Source organism: Parasteatoda tepidariorum, chromosome 8, assembly GCF_982258835.1.
Source record: "Parasteatoda tepidariorum strain Cologne lab strain chromosome 8, Ptep-v5.0, whole genome shotgun sequence".
In the NCBI taxonomy this organism is placed as follows: domain Eukaryota; kingdom Metazoa; phylum Arthropoda; class Arachnida; order Araneae; family Theridiidae; genus Parasteatoda; species Parasteatoda tepidariorum.
The window spans coordinates 4,924,590-4,948,587 of record NC_141762.1 but is presented as its reverse complement, the minus strand read 5'-3'; the positions used below and the strand labels follow the sequence as shown (position 1 = coordinate 4,948,587).

At 29.7% G+C, this 23,998-nt stretch overlaps 1 protein-coding gene across 1 annotated transcript in view; it reads right to left on the bottom strand.

Moving 5' to 3' along the window:
* The window catches only part of LOC107456300 (structural maintenance of chromosomes 3), a 63,055-nt gene that overhangs the window by 12,537 nt on the left and 26,520 nt on the right, over positions 1–23,998 (bottom strand). The window contains exons 15-27 of the mRNA XM_043051865.3: positions 21,811–21,974; positions 20,288–20,429; positions 19,437–19,587; positions 17,299–17,448; positions 16,518–16,587; positions 16,355–16,436; positions 15,850–16,041; positions 13,834–13,908; positions 11,639–11,747; positions 10,903–11,063; positions 5,357–5,443; positions 5,132–5,275; positions 2,080–2,241 (exon numbers count right to left, since the gene is read on the bottom strand). Coding sequence (XP_042907799.2) covers positions 2,080–2,241; positions 5,132–5,275; positions 5,357–5,443; positions 10,903–11,063; positions 11,639–11,747; positions 13,834–13,908; positions 15,850–16,041; positions 16,355–16,436; positions 16,518–16,587; positions 17,299–17,448; positions 19,437–19,587; positions 20,288–20,429; positions 21,811–21,974 — 1,689 coding nt within the window. The remainder of the gene's footprint in view (positions 1–2,079; positions 2,242–5,131; positions 5,276–5,356; positions 5,444–10,902; positions 11,064–11,638; positions 11,748–13,833; positions 13,909–15,849; positions 16,042–16,354; positions 16,437–16,517; positions 16,588–17,298; positions 17,449–19,436; positions 19,588–20,287; positions 20,430–21,810; positions 21,975–23,998) is intronic.

Genomic DNA, 23,998 nt, shown 5'->3' with positions numbered 1-23,998 from the left:
CTCGTTTACAAGTTTGTTGCCAACCGTGGTAAAATACGAATTGAAAACTATAAAAACAGAAAGATACAATATCAATTATAACAATCGAGAGTACGAGTTTCCCCACTCCTGTACGCACGGACGTCACTCGATATCGTCATATGACGTCATCGCATTCAACTCCACACGAAGATTCCTACGAATCCCAGTGTAAGGGGGCGGGTGAAGTAGGAGTGTTAAAGAGGGGTAACGTTGAAGAAGAGGGAAAAATAAAGCACGTGCAGCTACGCCTCAGGCAGATGGTAGTTCGATAAGAGGGGATGGAATTCACCCTGAAAGAAAAACAAAACTTCCGCAATCGCGGAAAAATTAGGTAATTTTGAGTTTGGCCGTCGATTGCAGTAAAATTCGGGAGTTTTTTTAATCAATTCCGGAGGGCGGGAGAATAACTCAAAATTCGGGAGACTCCCGCAAAATGCGGGAGAGTTGGCACGTCTGATAGTTTTGTTGAATATCTAAATATTCAGCTGTTGAATAATTACTTCTTGCTTTCAAGATATGCATTATTTGTATTCTTAATACAAGTGGGGGGAAAAAATTAAGAGGTAAAAATTGTTTTAAAATGATAAGTGTAATAATTATAAATAAATATAATAAACAATATGAATTATATTTATCATTATTCACAAATATAACTACTTTTAAATTCAAATTAACATACTGGATAATAAAGATATTCGGTATAACATTAAAAAAATTTTTCATACACTTGTATCAAGTTTGTATTTATACAACATAACTTGTAAGTTCCTTATAAATATTAGTTATATGTTCCTTATATGTCAAAAATTCATAGTAATAAACTTTTAATTTTCTTAAGTATCAAAAAAAAAATTTTTTTTTTCAAAATATAAATATTTAAAAAAATTTTGTGCGAAATTTTTCTGCACATGCATTTGAATATAAATTTCTGAGATTTTAAATCTGTTATTTTACCTTAATTTTAATTAAAAAATATTTTAAAACCTGCTGATTACCTATAGTATAATTAAATTTCAATATAATGCATGGCAACTGTTGGTAGTTTTGAAGTTTATATATTTTTTTGGGAAACTTTAATTTTTGACATTTTTGACGGGTTTTTGACGGTTTAAACCAGTATTATACCCTTGTCATGTCAAAAACCACTTTTTGACGTCAAAAACCCAACCCTGATTAGATATGTTTATACCCTAACATTAGTTGGGCTCAATATCGGTCCTATATGAACATGAACAGAGGGGACCAATATTAATTAGGATGTCTAGAGTTTTAAATATTGCTCCAATATTTAGACTGGCAGAACAATGAATATAAAATAGCGGAGGGTGAACCTGACCAATGTACATAGTGCCGATATTAGTTGTAAATTGGCTGTAAAATATCGGGTGAATCTGACATTGCTTTATTCGGCTAATATCGGAAAATAGCAGCTCTTTGAACCCTTAGTGAGCCAAAATTCGTAAATATGGGTCCAACAAGGTTATTTAAGTTATCTTGCTGCCTATATTCTACTTTTTTAACTCTATCCTGATAACACAATAGTACAAATCACAACAATAGCACAAAATTTTGTGTAAGCAAGCACTGAAGCATTGTTTAAATCCCCTCATTTTCTGCATAACTTTTACGTTTTTGAATATTTGTGTAATAGAAGCATTAATCCCATTATTTCATTTTGGTGTGACATTATAACTTGATCTCATTACAATAATTATGAAAAATAACAATGTTTTCATTAAAATGTTTTTTTTTAGCAGAAAATATTTGCTAACTTATTAAGGAAAAAAGGACATTTCAAATTAAAAAACAAGTGGAAAAGAGATATTAATTGATGAAATTTAGACTACTGATTTTTTTTTTTTTTCCTTTCATGACTGATTTCAGTCCCCAGAACTGAAGAGTGGCACCCTTGTGATAGCATAACTTAAATTTATTTAATTAATTTTTTAACACCTTCAAATATATCACAAAAAACTCAGAAATGATTAAAAAAGTGAGAAATTGTGGATCTGAGGATCTCATGTCTCTTAACAGTTAAATTGACTTAAGAGAACTTACTTGACCTCCTGTTTCTTCATCTGTTTTCATGACAAGAGTTGCATGGCCATGTGGAACTAGTTTCTTAAATACTTCGCTGAAAAATTTAGATACTTGCTTAAATGTCAACTGAATAGCTTCAAATTTCTTCAATTCCAAATGGTCCATTAACTCCATTATGGCCTGAGAGAATTAATTATTAATTAAATTGTTTGAAAAAAGAATCCAAGAAATTTCAAAGCATTACATTGTTCCTTTTTAATGTTTTGAGACAGGATTCTTTTTAAATAACTTTTTATTTAACCCTCATATTTTATACATCAGGACCCATTTATAAGGAGGGATTCAGAAAAGTTCTCATTGGTTGCTCTCATTGGTAACATAAATTTTAAATTTACGACCTATTTTAACTATGCTGCTTACATATTACTATACTTTTGTTCTTATTAGACTTAAATGTTTCATAATTTTAGCCTTTTCTTTTTCAGATAAAACTTTACAAAGTTTAAAACATCTCAATAAGAAGCAAGCTTCCAAGAAAAAACAAACACCAGGAATGACTCAGAGACTGGAAATGCTTCTGCAACCATCCCTGTACTTTTCAGATAATATAAACAAGTTTGCCCCTGTTATAGATATTTATCAAATATTATTCAATTCTTTCTAAATTACACCAAAAAATATTTCCCAATAATTATGTACCAAAGCATTTTCAGGAATGGGACAGCAGCATTATCAATTTGGAGCATAAAAAATAAGTTTAGGGACAAATAAATTTGGCTTATAGAGCAGATCGAAGAGAATAGTATTTCTTTTCCGAGCAGCATAGTTCTTTTAAAATTAGAGTTTTGTGCACATAAATTAACTTTCAGCTGAATACCAGGTTAAAAAAATAAATAAACCAGTACTTAACAAAGTCATGCACAAATCTGAAAGTTATATATTGCCACAATTAATAAGGCTTAATTAATATTATTTGCTGCCCTTCAGATAACATTACGTCATTAGAATACGCAAAGCACATTTTTTGAAGATCATCAAATTAAAATAAAGATGTACTATATTCAGTATCTTTGGGCATGATGCCTGTGCTCAAGGTCAACTCATAATGGTAAAAATTAATTATCATTTGCATCAATAGACGTTCTTTTTAAGTCTCTTCTCAACAAATTAGTTTCATTTCTCTATCCATTTTGTTTCCAGTACAAAACTTTTTTTCATTTGAATTAGTGTTGATTTTAGATGAAGTTTTATATAATAAGACATTAAAATGATTAACTTATAACTAAAATAAACACATGGTTTTGGAATACTAATTTGATGACATAGTCCATCTATGGTACCACGATACATAGATCATTCAGATAATCTGGGATAAGGTTTAAAAAATAATTAAGTACTACTGAACACACAATAAACAGTTTTTCTTATTAAGAGCTAGCAAACATATCTGATGTTATCCCTAAAATATTTGACGAAACTGCTTAATTTAAAATAATGGTTTAGCTAAATCAATGAGAAAATTCTGTCTCTGAATTAAAAATAATAAAAAAATTGAAAATAGAGTTTCCTAATTTGATTACAAATGTATTTATTTAGCTTCAAGTTGAATGACGTATTTTTAGTGCCTACTGTATATCCCACAATCCGATATGAAGACAAATTCTTTATTTTACTATGCATATAAATAAGAATCATTAAGTTTTAAAAATCACATGAAAACGAAATTTGTTGTTGCATTTTCTTAAAAATAATAAATAGGCGACCATGCCCCCTGAATTCATCACCATAGGAATTTGATAATATAAAATTTTGAGTTTGATTCATACAATGACTGTATTTCAGAAAAAAATTTAAGCAATAAATCCTGTGGGTAAGGGAAGATGCCTTAACCTGCCATATAATTAGTAGACTGTTCCTTAATTGGAACCGCTGTGGCAGAATTTTTTCGTGCTTTCTGAGACAAACCTCTCTAGCACTGGTATTTTTCTGCATGATATTAATAACAAATATACAACAAAAAAGGGGGGAATCTATTTGAATAAAATAAATCTATACATAATTTCTTTCATTAAATATGTAATATTTTTTACTCTAATACTAGGTGCAATATTCTCGCATTTTGTACGGGGAAAACACACAATTATTATATTTTTGCCTTTTGCTAATCATCATCACATTAAAAAAAAATTAAAAATGGTAAAATCCCTATCAGAAACTATTGAAAATGAGATGGACATCAAACTCTCCTAAAAGGGGTTACTCAGATGTGTGTTTCGTTTTGAGAATAGGTTATTTTAATAGATAATATCATGGAAATCTTTTGCAATAACTGCAACAAAAAAAAAATTATAAAATCATTGCGTTAAAAAGTAAATACTCAAATGCATGAGTTTTAAATGCATGATTTGAATTTTCTATAAAGTCTGAAATATATAACATTTATAGACCATGTACAAATCAATATCAAATACTGCTGAAAATGGAATTGAAACACTACATGGATGGTGTGAAAAAGTGATTATTTAAATGCGTAATGAAACTTTTATTTATTTTTATGTAGAAATAAAATCAACTGCGATATAACTGGAATTTTTAAAACCGAGTGAAAATCGGTAGCACTAGCTAAAACTGTTGAAAAAATGATGAAATCGTCACATCAAAAGTAAATAATCAAATATGTGGTTTGAGTTTTGAATGTAATAAAATTGTATAAAAAAAAATCAGGATTTTATTTCCACGCATCGAAGCGATAACTGGTGAAAAAAACCATTGAAACAATACATGGATTAATGATAATATTGGCTTCAATCGAGAGTGTCAAAGAGTGATTTCAAAAATCCGTGATTCGAACTCCACGTGCCATAATAATATAAAAATTTTAAATAAAAAACCATGAGAATATCAAAAGTAATAACTGAACAATGAAAGATATTGGGATTTTAAAAAAAGAAATTGCTCAAAAAAATTATCAATAATTTTTGCCAATGCCTGATTTGTAGAACACATAATGGAAACACACATTATATAGAAACATATATTAAAACAATAAATCTCAAATCTGAATACTTACATTGTAAGCTCGATCGATCTCAGCCTTGCGATTGACAAGCTTTTCTTTCTGTTCAGAAAAACTGATGAACTGGTCTAATGCTTTTTTGTTTACATGACTATATTTTTTTAGTTCATGATTGCACTGCTCAAGTTTCTTATAAAGCTAAAAATAAATAAATTTACCAACTTAGTAACAAAGAAAACAATAAATAGAAATCACTTACTGAAATGAATTTTAACTTACTTGTTTGTAACTCAAATTTTGATATTTTTCAAATGCATCAGATGGCAATGAACCAAGCTCCCTGATTTTTCGAGTAAATTCCTCTTTCTATAATAAGAAATGAATTAACAAATGTCTTCAAAAAATTACCAAAACAACGCTTAAAACATGCATAACAAATTTTGATAAAATACCAACGTTTTAGAATTAATTAAATATAAACAGACTCTCAAAGGCATATAGATTAATTAAATAAAATGTTGGGACGTCAAACTCATCTTGGTGAATATCAATAAGTAAAAAATCAAGATAACCACCTCAAAATAAAAAACAATTTTTCTCCTGATAAAGTAGGAGTGTACAATTACATTGATCATTGAAATATTTTTTTTTTTTTTTTACTCTCCTTGTGTAAGAGAATACTAGAATTGCAGTTTTTTTTATTAATAGAATTGATTTTAAAATGAACTTTTGCATTATGTGATGGGAAAAAAGCAATACTTTTCTCCAATGTTTAGATTTATTTTGATAAATTTGATTTTTGATAAAAATGAATTTCTTTTTTAAGAAATAAGTCACTTATTTTGGAATGAATTTTTGGAACAATTTTTTTTTTCTCCATTTGAGTACTTAATTGTTTGCAAATGTATTACTAAGTTGACTGATAAAAAATATTTAATGCTTAGAGCATTATTGCTTGCATAAAAATTACCATATTCGTCTAACATGTTAGAATGTGCATGCAACTCTTCGTTAATAAACCAGGGTTCCCACTCTATGATGAGATCGAAATTCAAGGACTTTCCAGGACTTTTCAAGGACCTCAACAAAATTTTCAAGGACCTTAATCTAAGACCCAATTTTAAAAATTATTCTCTTCTATTTTACTAAAAGCAACAATGCTTGTTGTGGCAATAATTAATTTCAAATATAATACCTAAATGCTTTGCCTATATAGAGAGAAGAGAGTATATGTATTATGGACTAAAATTTATATTTTTTAAAAAACAACCCTACTGGTTTTACATATTAATTCACAAAATCATTTTCAGCACAATCTATAACTAATGGTAATGAGGTGTTAATGGTGAAATCCTTTAATCCTGTGTATTTCCATGTGAAGGCTGCATGAAAGACAGAGCTATATCTTAGGTATTCCATATTCCATGACTATTCCATAACTCCCTCCTCTCCTCTATTAAACATCCTTTCTGAAATTATTCATCTATAATTTACACAACCTTCTCTAAATGTTATGCAGCAACAATTCTTTATGAAAATAAAAATTAGATGGAACAAATCCCATTTTCACCATGTTTAAAAGCATTATTCGTTATGTGTAATCCACAACTGCCAATGAATATGACCTGGTGGGAATATTTCTCTTTTAATTCATACTGAAGCTTCTAATAGAATTTCCAATTGACATAGGGTCCATCCATGGATAATTGAAGCAATTTAGAGAGCTTTTAACCATCATCCATGCATTTGTAAAAAGAGGACAAAATATTTTCTGCAGTTACATGACCCATAAATTGGGAGGTAAGATACTTAGTGCAAACTTTATTATCAATTCCTTACCATAATGTCCCTCTGCTTAGATTGTAGAGACTGATTTAACATCTCATCAAAGAGTACAGTGTAGCAATCAACATTCTTCAGCTCATTTATAAGAATCCCTTTGAAGTATAGTGCCAATCCAAAGGAGCCCAAATAGGCTCACTTTGTGGCACTACAAAAAAATTGTCTAGCTATACAGCTATCAGCAAACATTTTGGAGAACAATTTACTAATCCCTTCACAGGAGTTACATGAATAATTTCTAGTGATGCACTTCAGACTCCAGAGAATTTCAGCATCAAGCACATTCCTTTTGACCAGATAAGCAGACAATGTTACCTCGGCCATTAAAGTTTCTGTTTCACATAGTGCACACGATGTTGAAGGAGTATTTACACCAGATGAATTAGATGTTGATGTCTTTGGAAAAAGAGAACTCAGGGCATGAGACTGCTTTTTTGTTTTACCTTTCTTTCATGTGTGATTTCAGAGCAGATTCTTCCATTTTCCACTCTTCCATTTCCGATATCGATCTCCTTCATGCATAATCGGCACTTGGCTCTGAACTTCTTTTCGGGCATCGATAAAATCCATTCTTTATAAGCTTGATTATCCATCCATTGGGGATTAAAATAGCACTTCCCAGGCATAACTAGCCTAAACTACATAACACAAATACGAAGTCGTGCCTTTGCGAATACGCTTTACAATAAAGTTTTGAAATAACGCAAGCGTAAGGACAAGTGCGGATGGTAAAGCGGCAAATTTATTGAAAACTACAAGGTACATATTGTTACGAAATTCGAGAGTATTCCAGTTTCGATAAGAAAAAAGAAGATCTAAGAAAGATGATGAAGTGGAGTCTCGCCCCGAACGCATTGATTGTCTGCTGTGCTCCGCGCGCTTGGCAGACACCAAGACGCTAGGCCCGGTTAGAAACGGTGGCGTTAAAAACCACGTGAGAGAGCTCGGGAACAAAACAGAAAGAACGAGAAAGATCCGCGGGTGTTTTATAAAAAGGGCCGTCGGCAGTATTGGACAAATTCAAGGACCTATCAAGTTTTTCAAGGACCTAAGACGTTTTTCAAGCACTTTCAAGGACCTAAATTTAGCACAAAAAAAATTCAAGGACTTTCAAGGACTCTCAAGGACCGTGGGAACCCTGTAAACACTGCATCACTCAAAAAGGTTGTGCACCCCCCTCCCATGTTAAAATATCGTAATCAAATTTTTACAGTGCTATTAAATTAATGAATCCCATACTAAGCATATACACTACAGTGCCTGCCGCTAATAAAATCACCGGATAATAAAATCAGCCGCTTTATAAAATCAAATCGGCAAGAACCGAATCCTTACAATATTAATACATGTTAAAAACATCCTTTAATAAAATCAATGCCACCGCTTTTTAAAATCAAAATTTTGACTACATAATAAATCAAAGGTGCACTATTTCAGCTTTTTTTGTTCTTATTTATAAAATTTTATTTTTTCGAAGTTTAAAGATTTTTTTAGAAGAAGCAACAGTTACTCACAAACCTGTGAAACAGGTGTGGTTAGCACTTTCCTGCTATATACATAGTGTAAGAGTTAAGTAAAAATGTAGGTCGTAAGCGGCGAGTTCATAGAAATCAATTTATCAATGCTAATTCCTTGAGTTGAATGAAGTTTGGAGAAACCTATCTCACTCAACAGGGGGTCGAATTCTTATCTTACTTTTTATTGAATGAACCATAGAAGGGAGAGAAGTTTCCTTTGTTATCTATCTTAACAGAGAACATGAATAGATTTCTAAAAACTGTCTGTGCACATGTTCCATATTTTTTAAGCTGTTTGAGTAAATTATAGTTAGAGCACATATCATTTTCAAGTTCGTTTGGTGTTAAATTTTCTCAGCATGCCGAAAAGGAAGGTTTTAAGTCTTAAAGATAAATTCGAAGTGTCGCAAAACTATGATAAGCTTCCTAAATGTAGTCAACGTGAAGCTTCAATGGAGATGGGGCTCATAACTGTTTCGAAGAAATGATCAGCAATGAAGAAAATGAAATGGACCAGAATTTTTCACGTTACGTAGCTATTGACGATAACCTGCAAACATCAGGAGAAAAATCTGATTCTAAAATTGTTACAGACATTCAAAATTGCAAAGTTATTTCCCATCAAGAAATGGAGGAATTAGACTCAGAAAATGAAATAAACTCATCAGTACCATCTTCAATGGAAGTCAGAAAAGCACTTAATCTATTGCGGCAAGCTTTAGAACAAAGAGGAGGAATATCGAAAACTATAAAAACTTCTATAAACTCTCAAATGATGTTGAAAAGTTAATTTTAAATACTGCAACTCAAGCAACCATTGATCGGTTTTTTGCAAAACTTTTGTAAATTTAATCTAATGTAAGGTTTTACTTTATTAAAATAATTAAATTAGTTAAAATAAAGCATTAATGTGGTCATTATTTCAGCTTTTAAAGTGTGTGCATTTAGAATATATCATAAAATCTGTTTGTTTCTTCAAATGTTGAATCGCCTCTTAATAAAATCAGCCACTTAATAAAATGAGAAGAGCATAAAACGAAAGTGATTTTAATAAACAGCGGGCACTGTACTAGAAAACATATATTAAATTCACAATTACAAATAGGATACTAATTTACATAATCAAATACTGTTAAGTGTGAATACACAAAATTGGCTCTTAAATAAAAAGATATACCGATTTGATATACATTATATAAAAATAGTTATTAAATTGATAAGAAAAACAAGTACGACATTAAACTTGAGCTATTCTTTTTATACTCATTGCCAGTCATACAAGTATATTGCTCATTTTTAAATTTTTTTTTGTTTCATACAGTTTCTTATTGACATTTTTTATTAATAAGCTCATATTTTATCATAAAACTTTCACATGTTTATACATTTTTTCAAATGGAAAAATAGACCATTTGAGTATTGTTATGCCCCTGTTGCCTACCTTGAAAAGTGAATTGGTACAGCTATTCAAGTCATTACACATTGGAACTATGCTTCTATCTGCCGGAATTCATTATATCAAAGGTTACACCAAGAGGGTATTTTTTTCCCACTTTAGTCATTTTAGAGAGTATAAAGGTTATTAATGATTTAAATCAAATGATTAAATCAAAGATTTTTGTCACTTGGGTCATTTTTTTTAAAAAATCATTTATTTATATCATTATGTTTATAAAGAGTAGCAATAAAGATAATCTGCTTCTTTTTTAAAGAAATTTTAAAGTCGCTAGAACTAAAGAGTTGTTCTAAAGTTACAAAAGAATTTAAAATCAATGCATTTTTATATATAAACTAAACACAGTGGTGCGACAGCCCATGGTTGGCCAAGGCCTACTGTGCACATCTTAGATCTCTTGACCTAAGGTGGTGAGGTTAAGGCTGGTGCGTTACGGTTAGGTGGTCAGCCGAATGCAAAACCCCCATTGTTTAGTTCACAAGCATGCTCGCTACTCATTTTATCGACCCACTGAAGGGATGAAAGGCTGAATCAACCTTGCCAGGTCTGAGAATCGAATCCAGGACCTGTGGCACAAGAGTGGGAAGCTCTACCACTCAGCCGTTGGGCGTTCATTTTTATATATGGTGGCTGATAATAAACTACTAATAATAGTGTTGCTACGCATGAAAACTAAACCAAGACTTTAACTCATATTAACATTCAGTATAAAACAAAAATAATAATAGAAAAACAGTTTTTTTTTTTTTAAGAGTTGATGTGAAAAACTATGAACTTCCTGGGACTATATTAAATTGAATTTAATTTAAGCTATTCTTATAACACTCATTGCTGAATTAAAGTATTGGGTCATTTTTAGTTTCTTACATTTTAATAAATTTCCTCCAAGCAAAATGCCAGCCAATATTAAGGCTAACGCCATCATCTGAATAATGATAGGCAGGAACGGGTAAAAGAAGCATGCAGACAACTATAAATTTACTTCATATGATAAAGAGAAAATGAAAAACCTTTTTTAAAAGAAGTGATTGTTTGCTCGTCATTTTTTCTAAATCTTTGGCATCCTCGTTGATTCTCTCTTGAAATTCCCTTTCTTGAGCTTTCCAATGTTCTAATTCTTTCTGAGTGCTTTTCTGTTCAGAATTGAATTTTTCAAACTTCAGCTCAAGCTCTATTGACAAACAATATAATATTAGGTTTGTTATTCCATATAGACATCCATACTGTGAAAAAAACGTGCAACTAAAAGTAACAATTTTGCATTGTAAATTGTTACTTTTAGTTGCAAGTTAGAAATTATAATAACTTTTGTAAGCATTAATGTGTACTTGTTCAAAGATAAATCAGTAGAAAATGATATAGTGATGGAAGAAGAGAGATAAGAGCTTTTTATATATTTACCCCACAAGGAATGTACTATACCATCAAGTCAAGGGTAATTGTCTCTAACAATGGAAGTAAACTAATACCATACTGGACACCCTATGAAGACTTATTTCTTTTTTGTCATTTACTTTGTTTCATGGCATACAACAAAATTTTTGAATTTGAAATTTATTCAATCCTTTTTCAGATAAATAATATTTATTCTTGATGTTTACCTCAACAAAATTTTGGAAAATAAAAAATTCAGGATATTTATTGAAATTTTTAATAATTAAGGATATTTTATTTATGGACACTTTTTTTTAAAGAAAATTAAGAAATTTAACAACTTTGAGGTCTATTCAGACTAACTGTACCCACCTTTAACATTTTTATTTACATCATTTATCCTGTTACTGATTGCGGCAAGTTCAGCATTGCTGTTTTCCAACTTCCTCCTCCTATCTTCAACAGAAATTTCTTGAAGCGCCTTTTATAGAAAGACAACACAAAATTAATTGTCTATTACAAAACTAATAGACACAGAAAAACACAATTTACAGCTTCAGTATACTTATAAGCATACATTATCGTCACAAACACCGTCTATACCAGTGGTTTCCAACTGGTGGCCCGCGAACTAAAATATATTAGTTGTAATTTTTTTTACGGACGGACAATTTTCCTAAAAAATCTATATGAGTTTGAAATACTTTTCTCGTTAATAAAAACCTAATTTCTTCGTTTCTGTGAAATTTAACATACTAACAGTGCAAAAAAAATTATTTCTCAGGTTTTGCATCCAAGAAAATATTTGTTCAAATATTAAAATAATCGTGCATGTTGCTCTTCTTTATTTCATTTTGTATTTTGTGAATATAATTCAGCGTGTGTGTAACAGAAATTTTCTCGAAGAAATTCTCCGATTTAACTTTTTGGAACCACTCATTTTAGACGAAAATATTTACACAAATATTTGTAAATTTTAAATTTAAAATGTAAATATCTAATCTCTGGTGGTTGCAGTAGACAAACCTCAATTTTCTCATTGAACATTTTGTGTGCTACTATGTAAGTTTTAATACAAACCTTTTTAAAGCTTTATATCTTAACAATTAGATATCTGTTGCACATTAATTGTTTAATACATGGGTGCACATTAAAGTTATTATAGCTCGAATTTTTTAATATGCAATTAAATACAGTAGAGAACCATTTACCTGGTATCCAGACAACCGGGAAAAATTTTGATCGGTTTTCCCGCCATTTTAAACTGGAACAATTATGAAAAAAAAAAACGGAAATTGAACTCATCCTTGAAGTTGAGTAGAGGAAAATGTAAGGAAGGGGAGAATTTTTTCCCCGTTTACCCAGAGAAACATCATTTCCTTCGCGACCTTGAAGGCAAGGAAGGGAGGAATGTTTTATTTTCTCCTTTAGGCCGTCAATCAAGCTCAAGGGTGTGGCATGCTGATTTCGTTTTCTGTTTGATTTACGAGGGGGTGGGGGTGGGAAAATGCATTGCATGCATATCAGTGAACAGAAGTGCGGTATCATTTGGAAGTGCGGTATCATTTGCAAGTTTTTATTGATGTGGAATCACATCAGCTGTAATTAAATATCGTGTTTTTATCAACAAAAAAATAAAAGGAGAATTGTTTATTAATTTAAACATAGGATTATTTTATGAAGCAGATTGCAGTTTTGTTTTTCTGATTTCACTATGTTTGATTTTTTTTTCTTCTTTTCACGATAAATTTCACACTCAATAAATTAATTCTTTTTATTCATAAATTTTATCATTAGGTTTTTTTTAAAAAATTCCGTTGATCTTGCTTTGTTCCGGGTTTTAATATTTATGATAGTGCCTTTTTTAACTATCGTTTCGGTTCGATAATTTTCAAGTGATTTCCTTTTATTTTATCGTTTCCCCCGTATAATTAGGTATGAAATATATTGAGTTATTTAACCATTGGTTTTGTTTATATTAGTTAATTTAGGAATTGTTATTATTTTTAAAAAATAAATACGAGAATTTTGTATTTTTTAAACTTGTTTTTCTTGTCTAAACTTGCAAATTTTTTTATTCTTTTAAAGTTAGGAGTACCTTTCTTTTTTCACTTACTTTATGCATTACACTTTTTCCTTGTAATTCGGATTCGATAAAACATCGATTAACGACACTTTTTGGTCGATCCAGAAAACCGGGAAATTCAGACATCCGAGATAGCGATGGTCCCGAGCATCCCGGATAATTGGTTCTCTACTGTATTTTTGAAAATCTACTTCTTATTTTAATTTGTAATTCAATACTTTTGTTTTGTACAACTTGGTAAAAATCTGACAGTAATATTTAATGTTCCTACAAACATGTAAGAGTCCTACATAAAATTTTGATAAAGTTGCGGCCCGCCATTTGATTTGCGTTTTTAATTGTGGCCCCCGGCCTCATGTAAGTTGGAAACCCCTGTTCTATACTATTAGCAGTCATTCAAAACATAGCTTTGTTTATTTGCATAAACTTTCTCAAAATAATATACATTTGATTGGTACACAAAAAGAAAAACATTACTCACAGCTTCTAATTCTTCTTTTCTTCTATATAAGTTGTTATTTAATAAGTTTTCCAGCTTATTTTTTTCTGCTTCGAGCTTTAATAAAAATACAAATAAAACATTTTAACAACTAATTCACATAATTTTTATTAAAAAAACATACACTATTCGGAATGAGCATAACAATAAAATGTATAAATAGTGAGAAAAAAAATCACAGTGAGATTTCTGTTAACTGCCATGCCTCCAGCTACAAAATGTATTAAGTCCACCAAAGCTATTAATTTTATTTTATTTTTTATTCTTTAAACACAGATACCACAAGAATGAATGGGTTTAAAACTATCAATTAAATTCCATTTGAATTCTAGGAATGTCAGCTTTTATATGCAATAAAAGAGTTCTTTTCTTTTTTGTCCTTAGTTGTCAAAAACCAAATACTGATAGTTTTATGTGAACAATACTAAACAGTTAAGAAAAAGGGAAAAACCTAAACTAAACATTAAAAAAAAGGATGATAAAAAATATATAAATCAAACTGCATGTTTTAATCTTTTAATTGGTATACTAGTCCTTGGTTTACATATTTTTTCACATAGAAAATAAAAACGTTTCTTTGGTTATTTAAAATTAAAACCAGATTCATCATTCCTGTATCTTTTGTTAAAATTAATTCCTGCATATATCTTCATGTTTTAATGGTCCTGTCACAAATGCTATTTTTTTAATGTTAAAAATAAGTTTTAGAATGTAAAGGATTCTGGTGTCTATCATTTGGTAACTTTAATGACAAACTGAAATTTGTTTCCGTTTTGAAAAGAAAAACAGTAACTCTTAATACTAACAATAAAAACAATAGGGATTTGTGACAGTTTGAAGAAAATGCTTCTGATATCACTTTTAATATCAATGCATCAGTTGATGAAAATATTGGAACCTGATATGTTGTCGGTTGAAAAATGGATTGAAGAAACATAAGTGCAAAATGATGCAAATGAAGATAGTGAAACACAACTAGTGATATTTGTGAAAGGCTGGCCTCAAAGCTGTTGAAACAATGAGAAACTTTCACATTAATTTACAGAAAACGATCATATCAAAGATTTATTCCTTGTGTTGGAAAAAAAAAAAAAATTGAGTTCAAATAGAAATTTCTATTTATTTTAAATAATAAATAAACTTATTCATTTGTCTTTTGCATCATAAATACTTTTGAAGTAATAATTGTATCTATTAAAAATTTATATTCTTACTTCAAATTTATTAATTTTTGAACAATAAGTACAACGCCTTATAAATATTATTTGAGTTTAAGCTGTATACTAATGTTATTTTAAAATGTCATCTAAAATATTCGAACTAATATTTAAAAAGAAAAAAAAATATCAGTGAAAATTATAGTGAGAATATATTCATCATTTATATGCAATAAGTGAAGAGTAATTACACTTGGAGCTCTGAGTATTAATTTTTGAACAGTCAATCGGAAGAAGTTTACAGTGGATGTTGCAATAATGATCTGGCCTCCCTACTTTGCTCCCCAAGGAATCACTTCACCATCTATAACTACCAATGACACACTAGTGCAAATTCTGAACCATTAAAACAGAATGCTATAAGATTAAAGACCTGGCCTTTAGCACATGGGATCAAACCTCTGCCCAAGCTGTGATAGCCAAAGACTCTACCCACCACATCGTTGGGCAGTCTATCTTAAACGGATATGGCGATTTAAAGCTGGTTAAGAATAAAATTTATTTAACTTATGAAAGGAAGAAAAAAAACACTATAACAGGAGGGACAGAATTACAGCTAAGCATATGGTTTTATAAACTAAATCTAAAGGAAATTACACAAAAGGGAAATTATTGTATATAAAAAGGAGTCTAATTATAATGAAGTAACTTCAATGGAAAGTAAAAATAGAAAATAGTTTTCCAAAATTTTGCTTTACAAATAATTTTTTTTTAAATTATTGATATTAATTCAGAATATTTTTTTGTTGTTGTTAAGATAATGGGAGTTGTATTAACTCACTCGCATCCTTTCACTGAATGCTTCTTTGTTTTCCTGAGTCAATTTTCGAATGTCATCATTCAGTCGATCCACTTCTTGCTGATCAGTGACCGATAACTGATTTAATAAATCTTGCTGAAGCTCACTACGTAAGGACTGTTCAGTGGATTGCATTGACTTCAAGCTTGAGTCAAGACTGGCCAAGCTCCTTTCCTATAATAGAAAGTTTAAAAAGATTATTTGGGAAACCAAAGAATTTTTATTTACAAAAATTGTAACAAGATAACACATATATTTATAAGATAATATTGAGATTTACAGATTAAGCATTAAAAGACCTCAACTGATACTTGCAGGTCATAGTTTTCTTCCCAACTATGTTAAAGAATTGGAACTCCTCCCATGGTCTGTCTTAAATGGCCTATTTATCCACTGCTAAGCCAATTAAAGCTTTCTGTCCCATGATAAGTTAAATTTTCCCCCCAAAGAAATTTGAACAAAAAAAACTATAATTAAAAAACACTACCTTAGGCTGATGTGATCTGTCTAAAGCAGCAACCTCTTCTTTCATCAAACGGATGTCAGCCTTTAACTTATCAAACACATCCCTAAAAAATAAAACATTAGTATCCACAATTTTTTATAAAGGATCCTCTCATCAGACAGAAAAGGAATTAATATTTACATACTTATTTTTACTGTTTTTGGTTTCAGCTTTCTGCATGTCACTGACTATTTTATTAATTTCATTTTCAATATGTAAAAAAAGAGAAGTCAAGGAAAGTCTACATAAATAAAAATCATACTTATGCAATCTGCAATAAGTACTTCAAAGTAAAAAAAATGAGCCTTAAAACTTCCCTATATTTTTAACGAAAAATTTAAACAATTTGATGAAGTATAATTGAACAAACAAGCAGATTTCATTAAATTAATTCTTTTTTTTTATTCTCTCTTCTAAAATAAAAAAATTTCAATAAATATTTATAATAGTCACGTTCATATAGTAGAAATTTATCAGCATTAATTTCCCCATATCCTTGATCATACACCGAGAAACTGTCAAAAATAACAATAAAAACAAAGAAAGGGAGGAAAAATGAGGAAACATAGAAAAATCTCATACCTATTAAATGCCGATACTAAGCATTGTTAAAATTCAAACTGAATATAATCAAGCATTAATATATTTAGTTACTAAAAAATATTAAAATTAATAAAAATTTTGACAATATCTGGCAAGTTATTATACATCCTCTGTATTTGAATTTTTCATTTCAATTCCCTTTATTAACATCATTTTTTTAAGAAAAATCTTATAGAGACCAGTGAAAATATGTATGAATTAGAAATATCGTTAAGTAAATGCTGCATAAATAGCTGCAACTATTTAGCATGCTGCATAAATAAAATAATGATTGGTGTTAAAGAAAAAGATTCATAAATAATATAAAAATTATAAAAGGATATTTGTCAAAGTTTTTCTATGCTGAGTCAACTGTCGTTCCTGTTCGTTAATTTCAGTAACAAATTGCATGTGCCCTTTGTGTAAATCCAATCTTGATTTCCTTGTGTCAAAGTAACCGCCGGTTAAAGCACCTTTATGTGACACTTGGTCACCTAAAATGAAAAAGAATGATAGTATTAAAAAAAATAATGAGAAATAAATATATTTTAACTCATCTTTGCTCGTGAAAAAAAATAAAAATCATTTTATAATCAAATTGCCCAATGCTTGAATTTAATCCTAATCAATCCATGAATTAAATAAAATTTTTTAGTTTTTACATCTTTTCAAAAAAGTGTATGATAAAAAATTGTTCGACAATATGATTATTTTTAAACAACTTAGCCCTGTGGCAGAATTTTTTCGTGCTATCTGCGACAAAACTCTTTAGCCCTAATATCTTTCAGCAAATACTTTTAATAATAATAAACATGTATGTTACTAATTTAAAACAACAAGAGGGCTGTGTTTACAAAAAAAACTATACATAATTTTTTTATAAGATTGAACATGCGATTTTTATTCTAATATTATACATAAAATTTTTGCATTTTGTTGGGAGGGGGGGAGCAGAAATTATTTCCTATAACTAATCATAACCTTGCAACTAATCATCAAAATAAAATAAAAAATTTAAAAATCATTAAATCTGTAGTAGTACAAAGATCAATGACAAAATCACGCGAATCGGATGCCTCAAATGCGTGTTTTGTTTCTTGAATAGGCTGCTGTATAAAAATAATATCGTAAAAAAATATCGGATTCAAAAACTAGAGAGAAATCAATTGCAATAACTGATAAAATTCGACAGAATTATTGCCTTAAAAAGTAAATATTCAAATACACTATTTGAATTTTGCATGTTGTTAATCAGAATATTTGAAATCCACATGAAAATCAATATCAATAACTGGTGAAAATACAATCGAAACAATACATCAATTTACGATATTATCGGCACATATTGAGCGAGTCAAAAAGTGATTATCTAAATGCATGTTTCAAATATAACAGGTAAATTTCGGTCAAAAAATAAAGGTTTTTTTTTTCTTTCTTTTCAAAAGAAAAATCTTTCTACAAGAACTCTAACGTTCTGCGCCAATGTCGCCATGTTGCTGCGATTCTGCCACAGGGCACCTTAGAACATAACTAAAATACACTAAAGAAAAAACTAACAATTATTTGAAAAATTCGAAGAAAAAAAAAAGAGTAAAATTGGGAATATGAGAAAAAATCTCACATCTGAAATTGGGGGTTCCAGAACAGTGGTTACCAACTGGCGGCCCGCAAAGCCTTTTTTTGTGGCCCGGTGACTGAAATATATTATGCGTCGTTTCTTTTAAGGACAATTTTCGTAACAAATCTGTATGGGTTTAAAATACTTTTCTCTCATTTAAAAAAACTAATTTCTTTGTTTCTGTGAAATTTAACATACCAAAGGCGCAAAAAAATTTATTCAAATACAAAAATAATCGTGTATGTTGCTCTTTTTTTATTTCGCATTTTTTTTTTCTGTATTTTGTGAAAATAATTTAGCATGTGAGTATCAGAAATTTTCTTGAAGAAATTCTCCCATTTAACTTTTTGAAACCACTCATTTTGGACAAAATTATTTACATTTGCAAAAATTTCAAAAAGCATAAAATAGGGAATGAATATCATGTCATATTTAAATTTCTTGAATTGAATATAGCATGAGCGGAACAGAAAAAAAAATTTCAATTTAAGATGCTCTCAAATTATTATTACTATTTTTTTTTGTTGCTATAATTCCTAATAAGTTGAAAAAAATGTTACTTTATCACAGAATTAAATTTAAAAGAAAAAAAAAATATCCTGTCACGAAGTTTCTGATTAAGAGAAGATTCAAAATGGTACGTAACACACATTATTTGTAATGCTTGTTATTTTGCTTTTTAATATTAAAAAAACTTTGATAAAAATCTGACAGCAATATTTAATGTTCCTTCAAACAGTCCCAAAAGAGTCCTATACAAAATTTCGATAAAGTTGCGGTCCGCTATTTGACTGGAGTTTTTCATTGCGCCCCCTGGCCACATGTAAGTTGGAAGCCCCTGTTCTAGAATGCATAGTGAATTACCTTCCAAAGTTATGCAGTCTAGATTGGAAGTTCTTGCAATCTGTGTAGCTACCTCCAAACTTCGGCAAATCAAGGTTTTCCCAAATATGTATTTCATCGCTCTTTCATGCTTTGGTTCATAAGTTAACTTGCTTATCATAGGAATAGCATCCTACAAAACACATTATTTGTTCAAATGATTACTCATTAAAGATTAAATCAAACATGATTAATATAAAATGATACACAAAAATAGGTACACAGTACTTTGAAGCCAAAATTTTTGGGGAACTAATAAAAAGTGTTCTAGTCATGTGATGCTTACCCTGGGAAATAGTTCTAACTTTTCCAAAGCAGTTATATCAAATCCTAAATTTTGGAACTGCCAATGTAATTTTATTACTAATTTTTTGGTTTTAAAAAATTTTCAACAAAAATATCTTACTAGTTACTGAAGATGAAAAAAAAAATTTTTTATAAATTTTTATAAGAAGAAATTAAAACATATGAAAAAAAAAATTTTAGGTAGAGAGCAATAAAGAAACTTTGTAAAGAAATATAATGCACTTAACTTGGTAATATAATTATTATGTTGTTCGCTAGGAAAAACATTAGTTGTCAGTTAACTTAAATGTCAGTAACTGCTTTCTTAATATCGAAAAAAATTGATTTTGATAATGCAATTTTGTTTAAGAAATGATAAATCAACTTTTTATATAATTTAAATAAATATGTTAATAAGGCAAAATATTTAGTATATATATTTTTTTCCTTTAATATAAATTGAACCAAACAATTTACTGGGGGAAAATACTAAGGCACTTCAAAACTAAATTAAACCTGATTGTTTAGGTATAAATTATAAAACTTACATTGGTATTTGGATATTGCACATCTTTATACATCAGCCTATTTAATGGCATAAATGTGACTTCACCAGGAAGCTGCTGACGATTCATTTCCTGAAGTATTTTTGTACCAATTTTATCATTCTCCACAATGTGGTAAAATAATCTAAAAAAAATACTTATTTAGGAATAAAAAGAAAAGAAAACAAGTTTTAAATAACCCATTATTTCTGTTTGTAGCATAGTCACAATTTTCCTTTTGAACTTTTAAAATAATAAACTACTGTAATGAAAATCTACATTTGTAGTAAAACAGCATAACTGCAAATTAGTTCAATTCATGAAGAGTTGTAAATAAATGGTAGCAATATTTATATTTGAATGTAAAAATCTTAGTTTTCTAAGGATCAATAAATACATATTTCATTGACTGTGAAAAATCAATAATTTAAATATAGGTACATAGCACCTATTAGTTAAGTAGTCAGGTTTTTAAGTGTTATTCTCCTACTTCAATTATTTGATTACTATGTAAAATCTTCAACAACTACACAAGGTAACAGTTATGCAATAGTGCAAGAAGCCTTAGAAAATGAGACTTATTTCAATAATTGTAAGGTTTTTTAGATATTGCATATGAAATTAAGATGAGCCTCATTGCTTTCTTAGTTTAATCATTACATTGAAACACAGAAATAAAAAAAAATATCTTATCTAGCAGAATGTAATTTTTTAAAACTGAACCAAATTTATAGCTTTTATGGAGAATTCCAGTCTAAAACACCATGTGGCGAGAAATGGTGGTTAAAATTTAGAATACTTTAAAACATAGAATAAGTCCTGTTTATTGATGAGTCCAAAGACACGGTTCCCAGTAAAACACCAAGGTCAAGCATCACTGGCTGCAATCAGTAAGCAGGTGGATGACCACTTTGATCATCCTGCGAAGGAAACGAGGGTGCATGGTACCGGCCCTCGTTAAACTATTCTACCGTGAAGTGCTCGACTTCGCACGTGGGTCGTCAGGCTACCAAAGCAGTAGAGTCATACCCTCTACAGAAGATCAACATTGCGATAGAATGTCCTCGGATCATCCTCGGGGATGTTTCCCAGACCGTCGCAAATAGCCCATTGTGCAGCTCTAGTGAGACAATAAATTACCTGCCTACCTATTTACTGATGAAGCAGTTGCAGCTGATATATTTCATAACTGAAGATCAAACAAAAATTTAGTAGCTTGGACTTAAACAAAACTTTCAGTTTTTGCACTGAAGGTGATATTTTAACTGTGCATGTTATTGATAACTAAATGCAATACAAAAAGACGAGATACTATAATGCTGATAACATAACAGTTATTCGTGTTTAAAATTGAAAGAAAAAAAAAACATTTAAAATTATTTTTTGGAATTTGAACAAAAAAAAATAGAAGTTTGTAACAGATCTCTGGTGAGAAGCTATAAAAAATCTCTTAAATAACTCTGATTTTAAAAATGGCCATGCATTTTTCTACTCAGGAATTTTGACACCATTAAAGATATACTTACTTATTTCCAGATGTTACTTCAACAGCAGTGTAGATAGTTTTATCACAATCAAAATTTTCAATTAACATTCCATAATATGAATTAGCAATTTGTTCAGAACTTCCACCTTTATCTCTAAATGACTGAAGAACTTTTTTAACACTGTCTCTTCCATTCAGTGTTGCCTAAATAAACACAGAACAAAACAATAAGAATTTTAAAAAATATATACAATAGCATATAGAACTAATTCACTTATTTCTAAAATTGCCATTTTATAACATCTGGTAGCATTTTGGATAACATTAGGTATGGTATTTTACTAATTTTTTTTAAAATTTAGTCACGCAAACCATAAGTTTCAATGTTGTCATGGCCAGATCGGCACAGAAACCTCAGAATTCAAAAACGACATTCCCTTAAACATAAATTTGTCGAATAAGAATTACTAACTTTTTTTTTGGAGCTTAAAACTTATTTAAAACATGAAAAATTTTACTAAAAAGCTCACTTAATAAAATTGCTTCATATTTTAAAAATAAATACAAACATAAAGTTTCTTTTTTTTTTAATTACTTATTAACCTGAATATATTAACTCATAGAACAGTGTGTGTTCACTATTAGCTGACAGAATTTTTTTATTTTTGATATAATTAGAGGAAATTCAACTAAAAGTTTAAATACATGCTTACTTACCTGCCTTACATTTAAATGTAAATAGTTGAAAAATAACATTTCTCGAGTCTTTGCCAAATTTTACACTATCTTAAAAGGAACTACTAAATAAATATATAGTTAATAATGTAAAAACTTTATTCGCTTTAAGAATTATACCACAGTGTTCTCCCTAAGTGTTTTTGAAGGGCAGCCCTCCCCGCCTGCCCTTTGATCCTTTTAAATGCGCCTAAAAATTGAGGATCAAATTCAGTTATTTCGTAATGTTACATATTTTGATAAATTTTAACAGTGATAAGTGAGTGCCCTTTCAAAACTCAAAGTGTCCTTTTCTATGAGGAAGTACCCTGCCCTCCTAGGGAGAACTCCAATACAGTAGAGAACCAATTATCCGGGATGCTCGGGACCATCGCTATCCCGGATGTCTGAACTTCCCGGTTTTCTGGATAGACCAAAAAGTGTCGTTAATCGATGTTTTATCGAACCCGAAATTCAAGGAAAAAGTGTAACACATTTTAAAGTAAGAGAAAAAAGAAAAGCACTAGTAAATTTAAAAAGATAAAAAAAAAATGGTAGAAAAATAACATTTAAAACAATAAAAAAAATTGCAAGTTTAGACAAAAAAACAAGTTTAAAAAATACAAAATTCTCATTTTTTTTTTTTTAAAAATTACAATTCCTAAATTAACTAATATAAACAAAACCAATGATTCAATAACGCAATATATTTCATACCTAATTATTCAGGGGGAAAACGATAAAATAAAAGGAAAACTTATTAATCTAAATAAAGACAACGAAAATTATCAAACCGAAACAATAGTTAAAAAAGGCACTTGCATAAATATTAAAACCCTAAACAAGGCAAGATCAATAAGATCAACGGAATTAAAGAAGAAAAAAAAAACTAATGATAAAATTTATGAATAAAAAGAATTAATTTATTGTGAAAAGAAAAAAAAATCAAACGTAGTGGAATCAGAAAAACAAAACTGCAATCTGCTTCATAAAATAATCATATGTTTAAATTAATAAACAATTCTCTTTTTTTTTAAATTTATAAAAACGCGATTTTTAACGAAAGCAATATGTGATTCCACATCAAGAAAAACTTTCAAATTATACCACACTTCCAAAGAATCAGAATTTATTCAAAAGAAATATATTTTATATCCATTATGCATGTGCAATGCATTTTCCCCACCCCCTCGTAAATCAAAGAGAAAACGAAATCAGCATGCCACTCCTTTGAGTTTGATTGACGGCCTAAAGGAGAAAATAAAACATTCATCCCTTCCCTGCCTCCTCTCGATCTGAAGATCTTCAAGGTCATGGAAGAAGCGACACATCTCTGGGTAAACGGGGGGAAAATTCTCCCCTTCCTCACATTTTCCTCTACTCAAATTCAAGGATGAGTTCAATTTCCGCTTTTTTTTCATAATCGTTCTAGTTTAAATTGGCAAGAAAACCGAGCAAAATTTTTCCCGGTTTTCTGGATACTGGATAAATGGTTCTCTACTGTATAAATAAAA